Below are 14853 nucleotides of genomic sequence, written 5' to 3'. Positions count from 1 at the left end.
CTGAGAAGTGGTACACTCAGAACTCTGAAGGATTCAAGCTCATTGACTTGCCACCACGTGAATTTCAAAGAACGTGGCTGTTTGTCACCCACTGGCTTTTACAAGCTTTGGTATGGATGGCAATACTCACTTCTTCTGACAAATTCAAAGGTTTTGGTTTTAGTTTGGGGACTTTTTGATTTCTTCATTATTACTGATCTGAATTAATGATAAATTTAAAAGGCACATGGCATTCTTCAATCCTTCTGACCCTGAAAGGATGTTCGGTCTTGCTTTCTTTGCCTTGACCTTCCAAGCTCCTGTAAAGGAGGTCTGTTTGTTGGTGCCTGCAACCAAGTGAATTCAAACAAACATCAGAATTTAATGGGATTTTATGAAATATTTCCAAAAGTGTGTTTTCAGCATTCTGCTCCAGACCCACAATGTAATTACGTTTAACATTCAATGTGACCATTGTGTTGCATGTACAAATTGCAAATCCTGAAAACAGAGCCTTCTGGCTCCAGTAGCTTTTTGATTACCCCTTTTTATTGCCTCAGCTTACATCTGATTATGAGATGACTTGTTTAGGGACAGGTATTTCCTGCATTTCCTGTATGGTTGGCTTGTCAGCTACCTGTCTGATGCTTCTGTCATTAAAGATTTTGGTGTTTCGGGTCAGAATTTTTTAATCAACATATTTAGCTAGCACTTGGTTAAGGGGTATTATTTTATTACTATGTTGCATGTTGCTTCATGAAGCCTTTTTACCAACACGCAAAAGTGAGGAAGGCAGTTTTACAGACCCTTTGGAGTAAATTTTAAGACACAGAGATGTCAGCACTATTTGTTTCGTTTCACACTTGGATGTGGGATAGGAAGGCATGTATTTTACATACCAGTGGTTAATTCCACACAAAGTTGGAAAGCAGGTGTTCACCCCAGGATACCAGTGTAAGCATAACTTCTGCCTGTTTGCTGTACCGTTACATGATAAGTGTCTCTTTTCCTTCCTTCCCTGTTTTGGCCTCTCCATCTCTGGCTTTGACAGTGGCCAGCAGGCTCTTTCAGGACAACTTGATCATGTTTTATTTTCTTTTGCTGTCACTATTATCTTCTACTATAAAATTCTCTACGGACTATGAGTCGATCCTGGACCTGCCAACACAGCGAGTCTGACTTTCCAAGTTCCTTCTGCTGCAATAAACAAGAGAGTTCCAGTTCTTCACTTTGATACTCTGTGAAGACTTGGCCACCGTGAGATTGTGTTCCCTCCCAGTAGAGTCTAAGGTCATGAGAACCATGGTCTCTTCACAAATACTCCACTGTCAGACATCTGTTTTGCTACTAACTTACCAAGTTTGTGTTTCTTCTTAAAATCCTTAACTCCTGATATCTAAACTGCTGCATGAAATTCAACTTCTTGCATGTTCCTCGGAGCACATATGGCAAAAAGTTCAAGTTAGCCCTTACTCTCAAAAAAGAGGATTTTGAGACTGCACCTTGGATAGGTACAGTTTGCATGCTTGTTTCCCTGCCTCTTGAGACTGGGCTAGAAGCTCCTTTTTATTTAATTTTTTTCCTTCTCAGGCTAAGAAAGAAGTACCTCTGAAAATTGTACTTTTTTATAGACTAATAAATCTCTGTGAAATAAGTTACATAAATGGACTCACAACATCAAGTTGCCTGGAGATATTGTCTTTCACTCCAGAATCATCTTAACGTACTTCAAAATGTCTCAAAGGTTTTTATTACAAATCGAAAACTCAGAACTTAAAGACTTCCAATTTTCTTGTCATCTCACAACACAGCAGCAATTATCTAAGTGGTTTTCCATGTCCACAGCATATCTTAAGAAGATAGAAAGGAGAAATATTACCTTCCTGTCTGCAATCAGCTGTTGCTGCAGAATACAGTTTTTATTTATTGTATTTTATTTTGCCTTATTTTTGTCATGCAAATGAATGGATGATGTGGTTCATTTTCAGTATAGCACTATATTTATTGCTTTGTTCCATTAGGACTTTCGCCTGGAACTGAGTGCCCTACTTTCCTCTTCTGTGTTCTGTGTCCACATTCACAGTGGGCATAGTGGTGATGGGTTGACAGTTGGACCGGATGATCTTAGTGATCTTTTCCAACCTTAATGATTCTGTGATTTGGCACCTGCATGCTTTTGGAGACTCTTGAGGGACCTTACATCTTCCAGCAGCGCTTACGCATTTCTGTGAAGAATGAACTGGAATTGACTTTATCCCATTGGGATTATTTTTCTTGACACAGGTATTTTAAGAGAGCTAACAAGCAGTCTCAAGCTTGTGTGGCAACCCAAGTGTGAATCCAGGCTGCCCAAGTCACAGAGTTAGATCCTTCAGCCCAGTTTCTCAGGATATGCACGTACACTCTTGGAGGTGCCCTTTCATTGGGCCCTCCCATGTTCTGTCCTTCATTTAGGCATGATTTGAGGTATTAAGAGCAGCAGAGGGTGCTGGACAATACAAAGCAGTGGGCTAACTACCAACAGTGAGCAGATTTTCACTGTACCATAACATCTTGATTGTTCTGCTTCTCTTATAAGGACAGAAGGGATTTTAGTTTGTTAGAGCTATCCACTTTTCTTTCTTTCTTTCTTTCTTTCTTTCTTTTTGGGAGTTGTTATATCCTTGACTTGTGGCTACTTTTATGGAAGGAACATTGCTGGAGCAGAGCTGACCTGCCAGAGCTGGGACAGGTCCCCCGTTTCTACCACAGAGGTCTTCCAAACCTCAAGCATTACTGGTCACTGTGACTGCCCCTATAAAATGAGAGGTTACACATGTGCAGTGTTCCTGAAGGCTGTTCCTCAGGCAGAGGCCGCTCAGATGTGAAGCACAGCTGTGCTGCTGTGCTCTCCATTGCAGTCCTAACCTCCTATGGCTTCTGGCATTTGTTAGCTCCTCAGGACTTTTTCCAGCTGCATTTGTTTACTGACCTAAGGTTTTCCCTATTTTGTAAAGTAAGGAGAACCAAGATTAATACAAAAAAGAAACCTAAAATCCAACATGTTGTCATTAAACTTCAAGTGTCTTTCATTGATAGCTTTGCTTGATATCTCAGGCTTGGTTCAAAGTCAGGCTTTTTTTGGGATCGCTGGCAGCAGAGGCTTGAGCCAAGATTCACAGCAAAGCATTCCTAAGCATTACTTAGTGCCTGATTTGCCAAAGATTACAGAAAGCGACCACCTGAGCCCGGGGATTGTATAAGCTTTCCATGGATTTCAGTCCATTTTCATCCAGTGCAAATTGGTCAGTACCCCAAACAGACGTTGGCCCTCTCCTCCCTCCTGGAGGAAACTCTGTGTTGGCCTCTCTTTTCCTCCTGTGAAAGTCACCAACAAATCAGTGCTTCAGTTGCTTCGTCATTACATTGTAGGGTTGCTGCGTGGGAAGCTATGCACTGACAAATCGTTGCATCTCTAAAGATGTAAGAGTGAAGGATAAAAGGGAAAAGCAGGACTTTTAATAGAAACATTAGTCATAGTTAAATTGCAGTGCCATGTCGCTGTGCCGCTAGCTTCTTTGTGTCTCTAAAAATACCTTCTGGTGGCTTGGTTATTCATGCAGCGTGTGGGTATGGGGAGTTGGATTCTGGAAAACTTTGGCAGTCCTCAGCAGAGTCCCTGGAGCAGCGGCCAGGAGGGGACAGGCACTGCAGGGCTGTGCTCCCCAGTCACAGGGTGATGGAGGATCCGCTGTGCCCATCTCTTGCTGAGATCCTGAGCATGCTCTGGATTGGTGGTGTTGAGAAAAGACAATGGGAAGAGAAAGGCTTTGTTTCAGTGTCTCTGGTCTTGCACTATGCAGTGTAAGGAGGTCTGGTTGATACTGAGATTGTTTCTTTCTAGGATGCAATGCAGCACCTGGAAACCAAGAGTGCTGCAGGTGTATGGTTAAAAGGCAATTAGAAGAAATCTTCCAGCTTTGATAACAGCAAATCTCTGGGATGGGCTGTTTAGGGAAGCGCAGGGATTGCCTTTAGCAGAGGTTATTTTTAGCCCCCTGTGTGTGCTGCAGACGAGCCAAGGCCAGCTGGTTTCTGCATCCAGGGTGGAACAGAGCACAGGGCTGGCCAGGCTTTTTAACTGTGTTGCTGAAATGGCACCACAAAGTGCTGCAATATTGCTTCTTGATCAAAGGGATGTAACACTTTTCTTCTTTCCTCTCTTTTTTTTTTTTTTTTAATTTCATTTCTGCTTTTTTAAAAGTTGGATCCAACGATTTAAAAGCTCCAGCTCCTTGTTATTTCAATTACAGGCTTGTGGTTTGCTTCTCCCAGCAGGATGAGGGCAGCCCTGTGAACAGTGCTATCACAGCTCACAAACTGAGATCAGGCAGAATGTTCCCCATTGGGAAGGAATAAGCAAATTCCACCACAAGTCCATCATGTTCCTGTCTGCCTTTGTCCCAGAGCTGTCATCCCATCAGCCGTTCTCTGACCCCTGTGCAGCATCCACACAGACACCGCGCTGAAGGATGTGGGCAGCTCAAATGCAAGTTGCAATTTGTAAAATAAGCAATGATTTCATATATTTATTTAGTTCTTTTTTTTTTCTCCCACATCCAGCTTTTCCCAGCACCACTCCAGACTCTTTCTAAGAAGATTGTACAGTCCAGGACCAATAGTACCTTAGTTGGAGTCTTTGCCATTATCCTGGTTTTCCTCTCTGCCTTTGTCAACATGGTACGTGCATCAATTCCCTCAGCCCACTAAGTTCTTTATGGTTCTTATTGACTCACTGCAGCAGCGTGACCCTTACAACCACTGGCTTTAATGTAATCCTGCCTAATGCTCACAGTATCTGAGGTCAGTCCCCTTTTGCTTTTCAGGCACAGAGAGGAAACAGGAGGCAGACAGCTGCATGCTCATAGCCTGTTGTGTGCCTAGCGCTCACTTCGGCCTGTGTTCTTTCCTGATTCTGTACAAGTCCACCCAGTCTGACACTTATCCCAGCACGAAGGGCCAGCACGAGGCCCGTGCATCATTTAACTCCCACAGCAGTGAGTGGCACTGAAGTGGTGCATGGGCTTTGCTCTGGCCGTCTGCACAGTGCCAAGTCTTGCTCCGAGTGTAGTTATCGCTTACCAGGGGCTGTAAAGACTTTGCTTTAAGTTGCACTGTTGGGACCGGGCTGGTTTTGCTTTGCATGCAACCACCTTTGCTGATTTCAGGCTTGGAGGGAGACTGGCTATTCTCTAGGACCCTGCAGGTGCTGTTTTCTCACTTGTACAAATGGCTTCAAGGCTGCAAGTATTTAAAAGAACCACTTTAATATTCTATCCCCTACATATATCTACTTCAATTTTTAAGAAAGGGAGAAAACTAGAGATGGCCCTGAGACTTGGAAGTAGCTCCAGAGGCTCCTTATGGCTCTCTGCTTTCAGTTACAGCCTCAGCTGAGGCAGTGCTTACTGGTATACACAGTAAAACACAGCCTGGTGATTTAATTTTGTACATTGCTTAATTCCCTTGCTGGAGCCATTTTCAAGGGCTTCTTTAATTGTTACAAACTATTTGCTTTTTTCTTCCTTGTCTGAGCCTTTCAGTTTAATCCCATCTTTTTCTTCAGTTCATGTGCAGCACTGTGGATCTTGCCAGCTGCATGGCTGCAGAATACAACATCACTCCTGACCGGGTGGACATATGCCTTATCAGCAACCTGACTTCCAACTACAGCCTGGGCACGTTGCAGGGATTCTGTGACAGTCCTTTGCCCAACTGCAACTTTCCAGAGGTACTGCTTGAAATAAATGGGTTGCATTTGTTTGATCTGAGAAGGGGGAGTAAAAGTGTGCAATAGATCTCAATGATTCAGAGGAAAGGAGTTTGCTCCTGGGTGATCTTATAGGGCCAACACAAACTCAGGTGTCTGAAGTTGTTGTCGTGAATCCACATTCATGTTTAAGTTCCCTCAGGGCTGATCATTGGAAAGCTTTTATTATTGTTTCTAATGGCAAAAGGCAAATACCTTTTACACAGAGGTAGAATACTTTTCCAGGAAAATCACCTTTTTGCTTAGCTATTCAAAATCTTTACATGAGTTTTTAGGTCACAACCCTAAGGATTTGGGATTTTTTGTCATGGTCATCTAGGTTATTGGGGATCTTTCAGATTTATGGCTGATTTATAACCATACAGACATCCAAGATACTACTGATATCCCTGGTGTCGTACTGAACAGGTTTCCATTTAACCTAATGGAAATGTTGTCACAGTCTGATTCAGTGAGGTTTTTCAGACTAGCACGACATTGACTTTCAACCCTGCAAAAGCCCTTAGTGTGTCCCAGAAAGACCCAGTAGCAAAATCTGGCACGATGGAGAACTGAAAACAGTCTGTGCCCATCAGAAGGTGGGGAGGAGTGATGATGGCTCAGGACAGGGATGTTTCTAAGCAATGGGGAGTAGCCCTTGTGCACAGAGAGGATGCTGTCACCACTTTGAGCTTCTGCTGCTCAGTGGGCTAAGGAGGGGGAGACCCTGCCCTGTGCTCTGCAGGGTGGATGTTGGATCTGGTGCTGCTGGTTGCCTATTGCTCCCAGTGTGCTTTCAGGATGTTGTGGGATCCTACCCTTCAGCCGCAAGGAACATCCACACATTTCTAGAAGCTGCGGAGGCAATTAACAAGCTGTAAAGTGATTTTCTCAAATAGAATATCAGCAATAAACTATCAGTAAATAAGCTCAGAACATAAGCATATTTGTCCTTCAAGTAAGGCTTGCTTTTAACCTTTTTCAAAAGGATGGATTGTCTCAGACCTCTGATACAGTCTGGTACACTCTGACTGCACAGAGAGAAGCTTAAAGTCTCACAGATTTGATACCTGGAAAGTGATGAGATGGATAACATGCCTCTCTTGGTTTTATATCTATACCAACTTTCCCAGGAGCTATACACTGAGTTCACAACCTGCAACCACATTTGAAAGCACTGGCATGCTAAACTCTCAGCTGTCATAATGGCAGAAGTTTGTGCCTAGTGACTGCTAAAGCAAAGCATGGCAGGAGGCTCTGCTCCCACACATCCACACGTGTTGTTCCTGCAACATCTGGTAGAAACAGTGATCAGAGTGTTGGTAGGAGTGTGTCCAGCCTGTATCTTGCCAGAGGATCAGTGTGTCACATCAGCAGGGTAATGACTTCCAGTTGGCCTCAAGTGGATGTGTAAGTCACGACAGTGTGAATTCTTAATACCCTTGGTTTCGTGTAATGTGCAAATACTTGACTTCAAGACCAGAATTTTAGTTTAAAACAGGAAATATTCCAGCATAATTGGTTGATGCTTTCTGCTAATTTAACAGCTATGTCCAGGGTGAGCCTGCACAAACTTCTGGGTCTACAGCTGTGAGCCTTGTGCCTCTGGAGTGTAAAACAAATAGTGTTCAAAGCAGAACAATGTATTTGTCCTCAGTTCAGATTTAACATTTAAATCCCCTCTAATGTTGGAGGATCCCACAAGTAGAACCCAGTTTACATGTTCATTTGACTCAAACACATGACTCCCAATCCCTTTCTTATCCCTCTGTTCAGTTTCCTTTGTTTTCAAATTTGATTTATCCTGCTGACATTCATTTTTCTTCTGTTTTTTTTTTCCCTTTTTGTCTTTATACAGTACTTTACCTACAGTGTCTTATTGAGTCTCCTGGCCTGCTCTGTGTTCCTTCAGATCAGCTGTATTGGAAAACTGATCCTTATGTTAATCATTGAATTTATATATGTTCTCATTGTGGAAGTGCCAGGGGTGAACCTTTTTGACAATGCAGATCTCCTGGTTACAGCTAACACCTAGTAAGTGCCTTTCACTTCTGAAATCTTCACCTAATTTCTTTCAGCCAGTGACTCCAGCGTAGCATTGGATGGGAGTAGCAAGGCCATGGTGAAAGCAAGGGAAGTGCATGGTGTCAGGGCAGGCATGGCTGTAAATTAAAGCCACTTAAACTCTTCAGAGTTGGGGATCACAGTTCTCTTTAAGAACTTTTAAATCTGGGGTTTGACTAATGAACTGCCTATTAATAACAAAATATAACTGCAATCAGAGTGGATCTGTGTTATTTTTCTTCCTGAAATGGGGAGCAGTTAGTCATTCTCACTTCTTCTGATAATACACTCTCAATATAGAAATGTCTTTTCTCAAAAAGAAAAACATCTCCAGCAAATTTGAGGTGGCTCAGGGATGTGATAATGAACCACGGCAATATTTACACATCTGGTGTGTCACAGCCAGGTGGGGTTGTGTACGGAACTGCTGATCACAGCCTGAACCTCTGATTGATCACCTGAGGCAAGCAGTGAGTCAGCCGTGTGAGCATAGGTGAAGGCAATTCACCTGTGCTACCAGAAGGGGTGGAGCCTGGCTCCACCTCTCCTAGATCCCATTTAAGTGCTGACTGACACTGAGGAAGGATCGCTTTCTGGATATGGCTCCTTGTGGAGTTTGCAGTGAGCCTACAATGCTGGTGAGCATTCCTATTTCTTTTGATTATCTTTCCATCGCGATAATCTTACTAAGCCTAACCTTTGTGCACCTATTGATTGTACAGGTGGCATCATGTGGTGTTTGATATTTGGCTAGGGATCTCCTTACAGCTGCTATTGGCCATATGTTTGCGTCACCTTGGTCTCACCACAACACCCCCAGCTGTGGGACCTGGACTAGTGGCAAAAAGCAAGGTGTCTTTTTGCTACAAAAGGTAGTTTGTCTTCACCAGGTTTCATAATAATCACGGTTCCAACCTCCATCCAATGACAGGATTGCCCCTCTCCTGAAGGGCATGTCAGGGAGCTAATTGAGGCATATTCATAAACTTGTCCTCCTCCACAGCTTTGGAGTTGGATTGTTTTGTTACCTACTTGTTTTGATTGCTTCCCCTTGTGGACAACAGTTGTGCTTGAGTGTGGGTAGAACATGAAGTCATGACTTAAATGACAGCAAAGGATATTTGCATAGGCACTGAGAAGCTCTCTAATGGTAAAGATCTGGTAAGGACAGAGAGAATTGAAGAGGAAAAGTTTCCAACACTGATGGTTTAAAGGACAGTTTAGGTAAATTACCAGTCAAGGATTATAGCTATGGTTGCTTCAGTCTTGAGACAGGAGGGTCACTGAGAATATGTCTGTGGTCCTATGGTGTTTTGTATGCTTAAAAAGCAGCTTGTGTAATTGCTCAAATTTCTTGATACTCATTCAACCCCACAAGCTGGATGTGCCTGGTTACTTCTGTTCTCTGCATAAATATCCTATGATTTTTTTACCATTTCTGCATAGCCCTTAATTGATGGAAGTGTGACTTTTACATCCATTGGCAGTAATCGCTTAAATTATTTTATTAATTCATACACATAAAATCATATAGGAAATCCCTTGGAGCTTTCTGTGAGGGTATGGGAGAATGAGGTTTTCCCTCACTTCTTTTTGCAGATGATGTGTAGTCCAACAGTGGAAGCTCTTTCACGTTTTCTAACTGAATTCAAGAAACAAAAGCTTTTTATATCCCAAATATCATTTAATTCTTGTAAGTCAAGCACTAAGTGAAATTAGAGCACTTAGAAGTATAATTTACGTCATTCCACAATCAAAATGTCAGTAATAAAGTGGAGAAGGTTAGCAGGTTTTCCCAGAAATAACTTTGTGTGGTGCTGTATTATCTCTCATTAAATTGCATTTGTTTTGTGCTGAGAGCCCAAGGCCAGCTATTTAGTGCCCCAAAGCCTGGCAGTCCCTTCGTGCATTTGGGGAGTGGGAGCTCAGCGTGTGACAAATGGTTCAGAGATGGACCTTAATGTCCAGTTGGTTATTGTTTTTTTTTTTTAAAAAAAAGCAACCATGACCTAATGTACTTTAATTGGATGCCCGTTGTAGCTCCATAATTACTGTCTGTTCTGTAGCCGTTATTGGGCTCTGACTAATTAGAAGTGATGCAGATGTCACTTCACACTTCTGTATACAAACCAGCCAGCATGAAAGCAACTGAAAAGCTGACTGTAGTATGTTGGGATTTGCTCATCCTGACTGCAGTGCCACAGCAGCAAGGTGACACGTGAAGTACAACGGGATTCACAGAACTACTGTTTATTGCCTTACCTTTTTGCTATGCAGGAGATTAAAATAATGCCTTGGATTTCAAGATGCAATGGGCCAGTGTGAGCTCGTTTGCTGCATTCTGTAGTCAGTGTTACTGCTGAGGATTTTAAAGCAAGCATAACACCCACAGTGAGCTGCAGGCCCAGCACAGAGGGTCAGATCTACCACAGCCTGGTCATAAGACTGAGAGATAATAAGAGCAGGCAGTCATCCCTGACCAGGCAGTGATTTAGGGGAGCTGAAGAGCCATGCTGCATGCACCAGGCATCTCTAGCTCCAACTGGATCCATCCTGCAGTGTAGGAGCTGGCCCCAAAGCTTTGTCCCCAGCCAGACACAACCTGGGCTTCATTTTGTGGCCAGGGCTGGAGCTGGCCAAGGGAAAACATCTGTGCAAGGCAGCACGGGTTGCAGAATCCATGTCAGAAGGAATCGTATGCTCAGAGCTGTTAAATTATCTTTAACAAACAAGATTAGAGAGTAGCTTTTATTTTTTTAATTTTATGCCCAGTTAGGCTCCCTCAGTGTTTTCAGTTCTGATCATTTCTAGCTCTGTGTAGCATGAGCAAGCTGCAGACTGACACACCTGCCCAAATGTGAGATTCTCAGCTAGAGCTATATCCCATTAGTAGCCTGCAAATCTCTGAGTGCATCAATGTCACTATAGTCAGGACAAGCAAATCCAGTGCTTGCTTGCTTTCCATATAAACAGTATTTTAAAAGATACATATATTGATTCTCAGCTACCTAATGCTCTACCCACACTTGAGAAGAAACCAGCAGCATTAGAGCAATCAATCAGTCAGGAACTCAGCCAGCTGCTACCTACCAGAAAGCTCTTCTCCATCCTCTCACTGTAAGAAAAGCTCGCCCTCCATCTTCAGCAGCTCTGCTTCATAGGAGCCCTTTGCATGCCAAGTGCAGTGAGCAGTAACAGCAACCTGCATCGGGCTTTTCTTGGTGCTCCCAAGTACGTGTAGCTGAGCACAGCACAGGAGATGAGCACCTTGCAGAAGTGAGTAGTGATGGGTAAAGGGGCTAGGCTTGTCTCCGTGTTAGAATGCATGGGGAAGAAGGTAACTATCTCTCATGAGCCGTTCACCCAAAGCTTCTTTAAATCAGTTTTTAATGCCTGACCTAATGAAGCAGTGACAGATGCACAAGCGTTTGCTAAATATCCCACACTGACATTAAAATCCCAAATGATTCTCTGACTCTGAAGGCTCCTTAGATGTTTTAACCATGTTAACCACGTGGCACGGTCACAGACAAGGTCCTTTTTTCTCCCCTCATCTTTCTGTTGCTGACTGCTTTAAAAGGGCTACAGCCCCGCTCAGCGTCAGCAGTGCCACACTGCAGAGGTTCTGTTGCATTATGTGCAGAGGGGCGGCTGCTGGAGGCAGCAAAGCACTCCACTAACCATGTCTGTGTTGTTGTTTTTTTTTTTTCCCCTAGCATGTCAACAAATTCAACGCTACCATGGTGAGTCACTTTGGCATTACGTATTTGTATGTATGGGTTTTATCAGTAGGAATTTTCTGTTCCCGAGGCGCAGTATCAGCACATTGACTTCTCAGCAGCGCCTGGTACTTGTATGTGCACTGCTGTGTTCTGGGGCAACGCAGTACAAATGCCCTAAATGCACTGAGTAGTGCCCTTTTATCTCAACTGATGCTCCCTGAGCACCCTTCTCCCTGTGAGAACTTGCTTTACAGAGCACCTCATAGATCATACTTGGAGTTACAAACTAAAGCTTTTATCAAAATGTTTTCATGCTGTATAACGTTGGTATTCAAACCGTTTTTATTTGCTGGCTTGCCAGAAGGGTAGGAAATGTATGCTAATGTTCTTTTCAGCTATCAGAATTTCTATAAAACAAAGACATTTAGAAGTTGCTAATTAGGAAAGCAATAAGTGTAGAACAGCTCTAGACTTTGGAAGCTGGTGAACGCAGTGCAAGAGACACAGTCAATACAGTCTGAAGAGGTGTCAGCATTTTGGTTTTGCCAAGTGTAGCAGTGGCTGAGCATGTATGGCTGCTCTCTTAAAAATGACTTTTAGGTTGATGTTAACCCTTGTTAGGAAGTTGGATTGCATTTCTAATTTCAAGGTCCTGCTTTAGAAACCAGCACCTGTAGTCCAAAGTCCTGAGGTTTTTTTCAGGTATCGCTTTCCTTTGACCAATGTGGGTTTCAAGGGAAAGAAAAATGCCATTTCTTCAGAGCTTGGTTAATCCTGAAGTGAGAACTGGGGTGTGTGGCTGAGTTGTGTCCCTTCACACTGAGAATAACCTGGCAGTCCTGCTCCTTGTTGGCCACAGCTCTCCAGCAATGACACGAGTTGCACTGAAGATCGTCACCCCTGTCATCATTACCGTCTTCGTCCTGGCACTGTACTTGCATGCCCAGCAAGTGGAATCCACTGCAAGGCTTGACTTCCTCTGGAAACTCCAGGTTAGTGGGTATCACTGTGTTGGAGGAATACTGGAGTCTTTGGGGTTAGTATGAAACTGCTGAGTTATTCATAAGTTTCAGAGTGTTATAAAATGCCTTTGAATTTAAGCTGAATCTGACATATAACTGGGCATATTAGTCATGTTCATTTCTTCTTTTGTACTTCGCCTTCTGAGTGCTTTTTATCCTGGTCATTTACTTTAACCCTCTGTTTCCTCGTAAATGCACTTGGGATGGTCCCTGCCATAGGAGATCATAGATCTGAAGATCCAGGCTAACAAACTCGGGCACCTGAGCATGTCACTGTTGCAGGAACCTGTAATAAAACATCTGTAAATATAAGCAGCTCTTACTCACTGCTGATTTGTTTCCCATACTTCAGCTTCAGTTTGTTGTGTTCAGGAATGTGAAAGGTTCACAGCTGGATTTTCATTCACTGTCGTCTTAAGCAGTTGAAGTGGCTCAGTATCCAGGCTCCATTAGCCACTAGGCAGCGGTGTTGGGTAACCAACATCCTACAGGCAGTGCCTTGCTTTGCTCCCATCCCTGGGTTTGTTGTTAGTATTTTTACTCTGTGTGCCCATCAGTGATATTAGGGTCCTTTGTGATTCTCAAGCAAGCAGAACGCATCTCAGCTCTGCCCATGGCTCACAGCTGGAGGAACACAGGTCTCCTATAGATTATTTTTACCTTCTGGATAGTTAGAACATCATTCTAATAACAGGCTTCACTGATTTTTAGTAGGGATCACTGTGGAAGAAGCAATTAAAGCTCCTTAGGAAGCAGATCAACAAACATTGTTATCCTCACTTATAAATGTTAAAATAACAGAAGAGATGAGCCGACTTGGCTGTTCCAAGTCTGAGCATACTGTTTCTCCAGGCAGAGCCAAATGTTTTCCTTGTTTTGTCTGGACATATCTTCTAAAACATCCTTCTTTGCTTAACTCCATTTCCAGTTTCAAACATCTTGTTTTAGAAACCAGAAAAGATGTGAAGTGGTCTGCAGCTCCTGTTTGTTCCTTTGCCAGCATGTGGCAGAGGGATGTTGGAACAGTAATCCCTTCTACGTAATGGCTGATACGGATGGCTGTGCTGTGTTAGTCCATGATGGAGTGCAAAAGTGCCAGGAGACTTGCTCTCTTTTTGACTCCAGCTCTCCAGCAGTGGCAAAAGTCATCGGGGGAAAAAAAATAATAATAATTAAAAGAAAACCTGTTTCAAAGGGCTTTGCAGTGTTAGGAGAATTTTGACTGGTGCCCCAGGATGGCTCTGGGGCACCCATAAGCTGAACTGCTCAGTGTGTCCCCTCAACTTGTTGTGCATTCTGCAGTTATTGCCTGCCCCTGCTTTTGTCCACTGATCTTTCCCCAGAAATTTTCAAAATAGCAAAAAGTAAAACAAGGGGTAAAATATTGCTGCTTATATTGGGTTAAAAGAGGAGAGAGAAGCAAACACCTCTATGTTTTTACCTACAAACTTGAAACAATGACTTGAGGTAATGTTTAGTACTGAGCAAATCTGCAAAGACAAGAGCTATTGAATCCTTCTGAAAGTTCTGGTTCCAGTCTCAAATCCATATCAGTTAAAACAAAACAAAGCAGCCCATTCTCCTCATGGTCCCCTTTGCCCAGATGTTCCCCTTCTGCCACCGGAGCCACGGGCTTTACGGGCTGGTGATAAATCCTCTTCAGCCTGTCAGTCCAATGGGCTCCATTTTAAGTGTATGTTATGACCATCATTGTACCCCATAAACCTTGTGGAAAAGGAAGGACCATGTACTCAGCTAGGCAAAAAGCCCTTTGGCTTTTATATACACGTGCACACAGACACGCAGTCTTCCTCTGCAAAACGTGATCCTGCATTGCTCATCTCTGCCCTCCTTTCCCATTCCCCCCTTTCTGCTATTTCTGTCCTCCCTGCAAGCTCGTGCTCAGCTTTTTTCTTTCCTTCAGAGCAGTTACCAAAAGATACGTGTGTCACTCTCACCCTCCTAAACTAGGCCACTGAAGAGAAAGAAGAAATGGAGGAGCTGCAGGCCTATAACAGACGCCTCCTCCACAACATTTTGCCGAAGGATGTGGCAGCCCATTTCTTGGCTCAGGAGCGGCGAAATGATGAACTGTACTACCAGTCCTGTGAGTGTGTGGCTGTCATGTTCGCCTCCATAAGCAACTTCTCTGAGTTTTACGTGGAACTGGAGGCCAACAATGAGGGGGTGGAGTGTCTGAGGCTGCTCAATGAGATCATTGCCGATTTTGATGAGGTAAGTCACAGAAAATTTGTGTTGCTAAAGAAAACTGAGCGAT

The 14853-nt window shown here is 43.5% G+C and overlaps 1 protein-coding gene across 1 annotated transcript in view; it reads left to right on the top strand.

Moving 5' to 3' along the window:
- ADCY5 (adenylate cyclase 5) overlaps window positions 1-14853 on the top strand; it is a 56847-nt gene that overhangs the window by 36744 nt on the left and 5250 nt on the right. The window contains exons 11-16 of the mRNA XM_019617404.2: window positions 4582-4698; window positions 5585-5749; window positions 7626-7801; window positions 11548-11574; window positions 12413-12545; window positions 14547-14810. Of these exons, the coding sequence (XP_019472949.1) occupies window positions 4582-4698; window positions 5585-5749; window positions 7626-7801; window positions 11548-11574; window positions 12413-12545; window positions 14547-14810 (882 nt within the window). The remainder of the gene's footprint in view (window positions 1-4581; window positions 4699-5584; window positions 5750-7625; window positions 7802-11547; window positions 11575-12412; window positions 12546-14546; window positions 14811-14853) is intronic.

The sequence above is a fragment of the Meleagris gallopavo genome, chromosome 7, assembly GCF_000146605.3.
Source record: "Meleagris gallopavo isolate NT-WF06-2002-E0010 breed Aviagen turkey brand Nicholas breeding stock chromosome 7, Turkey_5.1, whole genome shotgun sequence".
NCBI lineage: Eukaryota > Metazoa > Chordata > Aves > Galliformes > Phasianidae > Meleagris > Meleagris gallopavo.
Note: the sequence above shows the minus strand (reverse complement) of the source record. Positions and strands in the feature narration are given on the sequence as shown.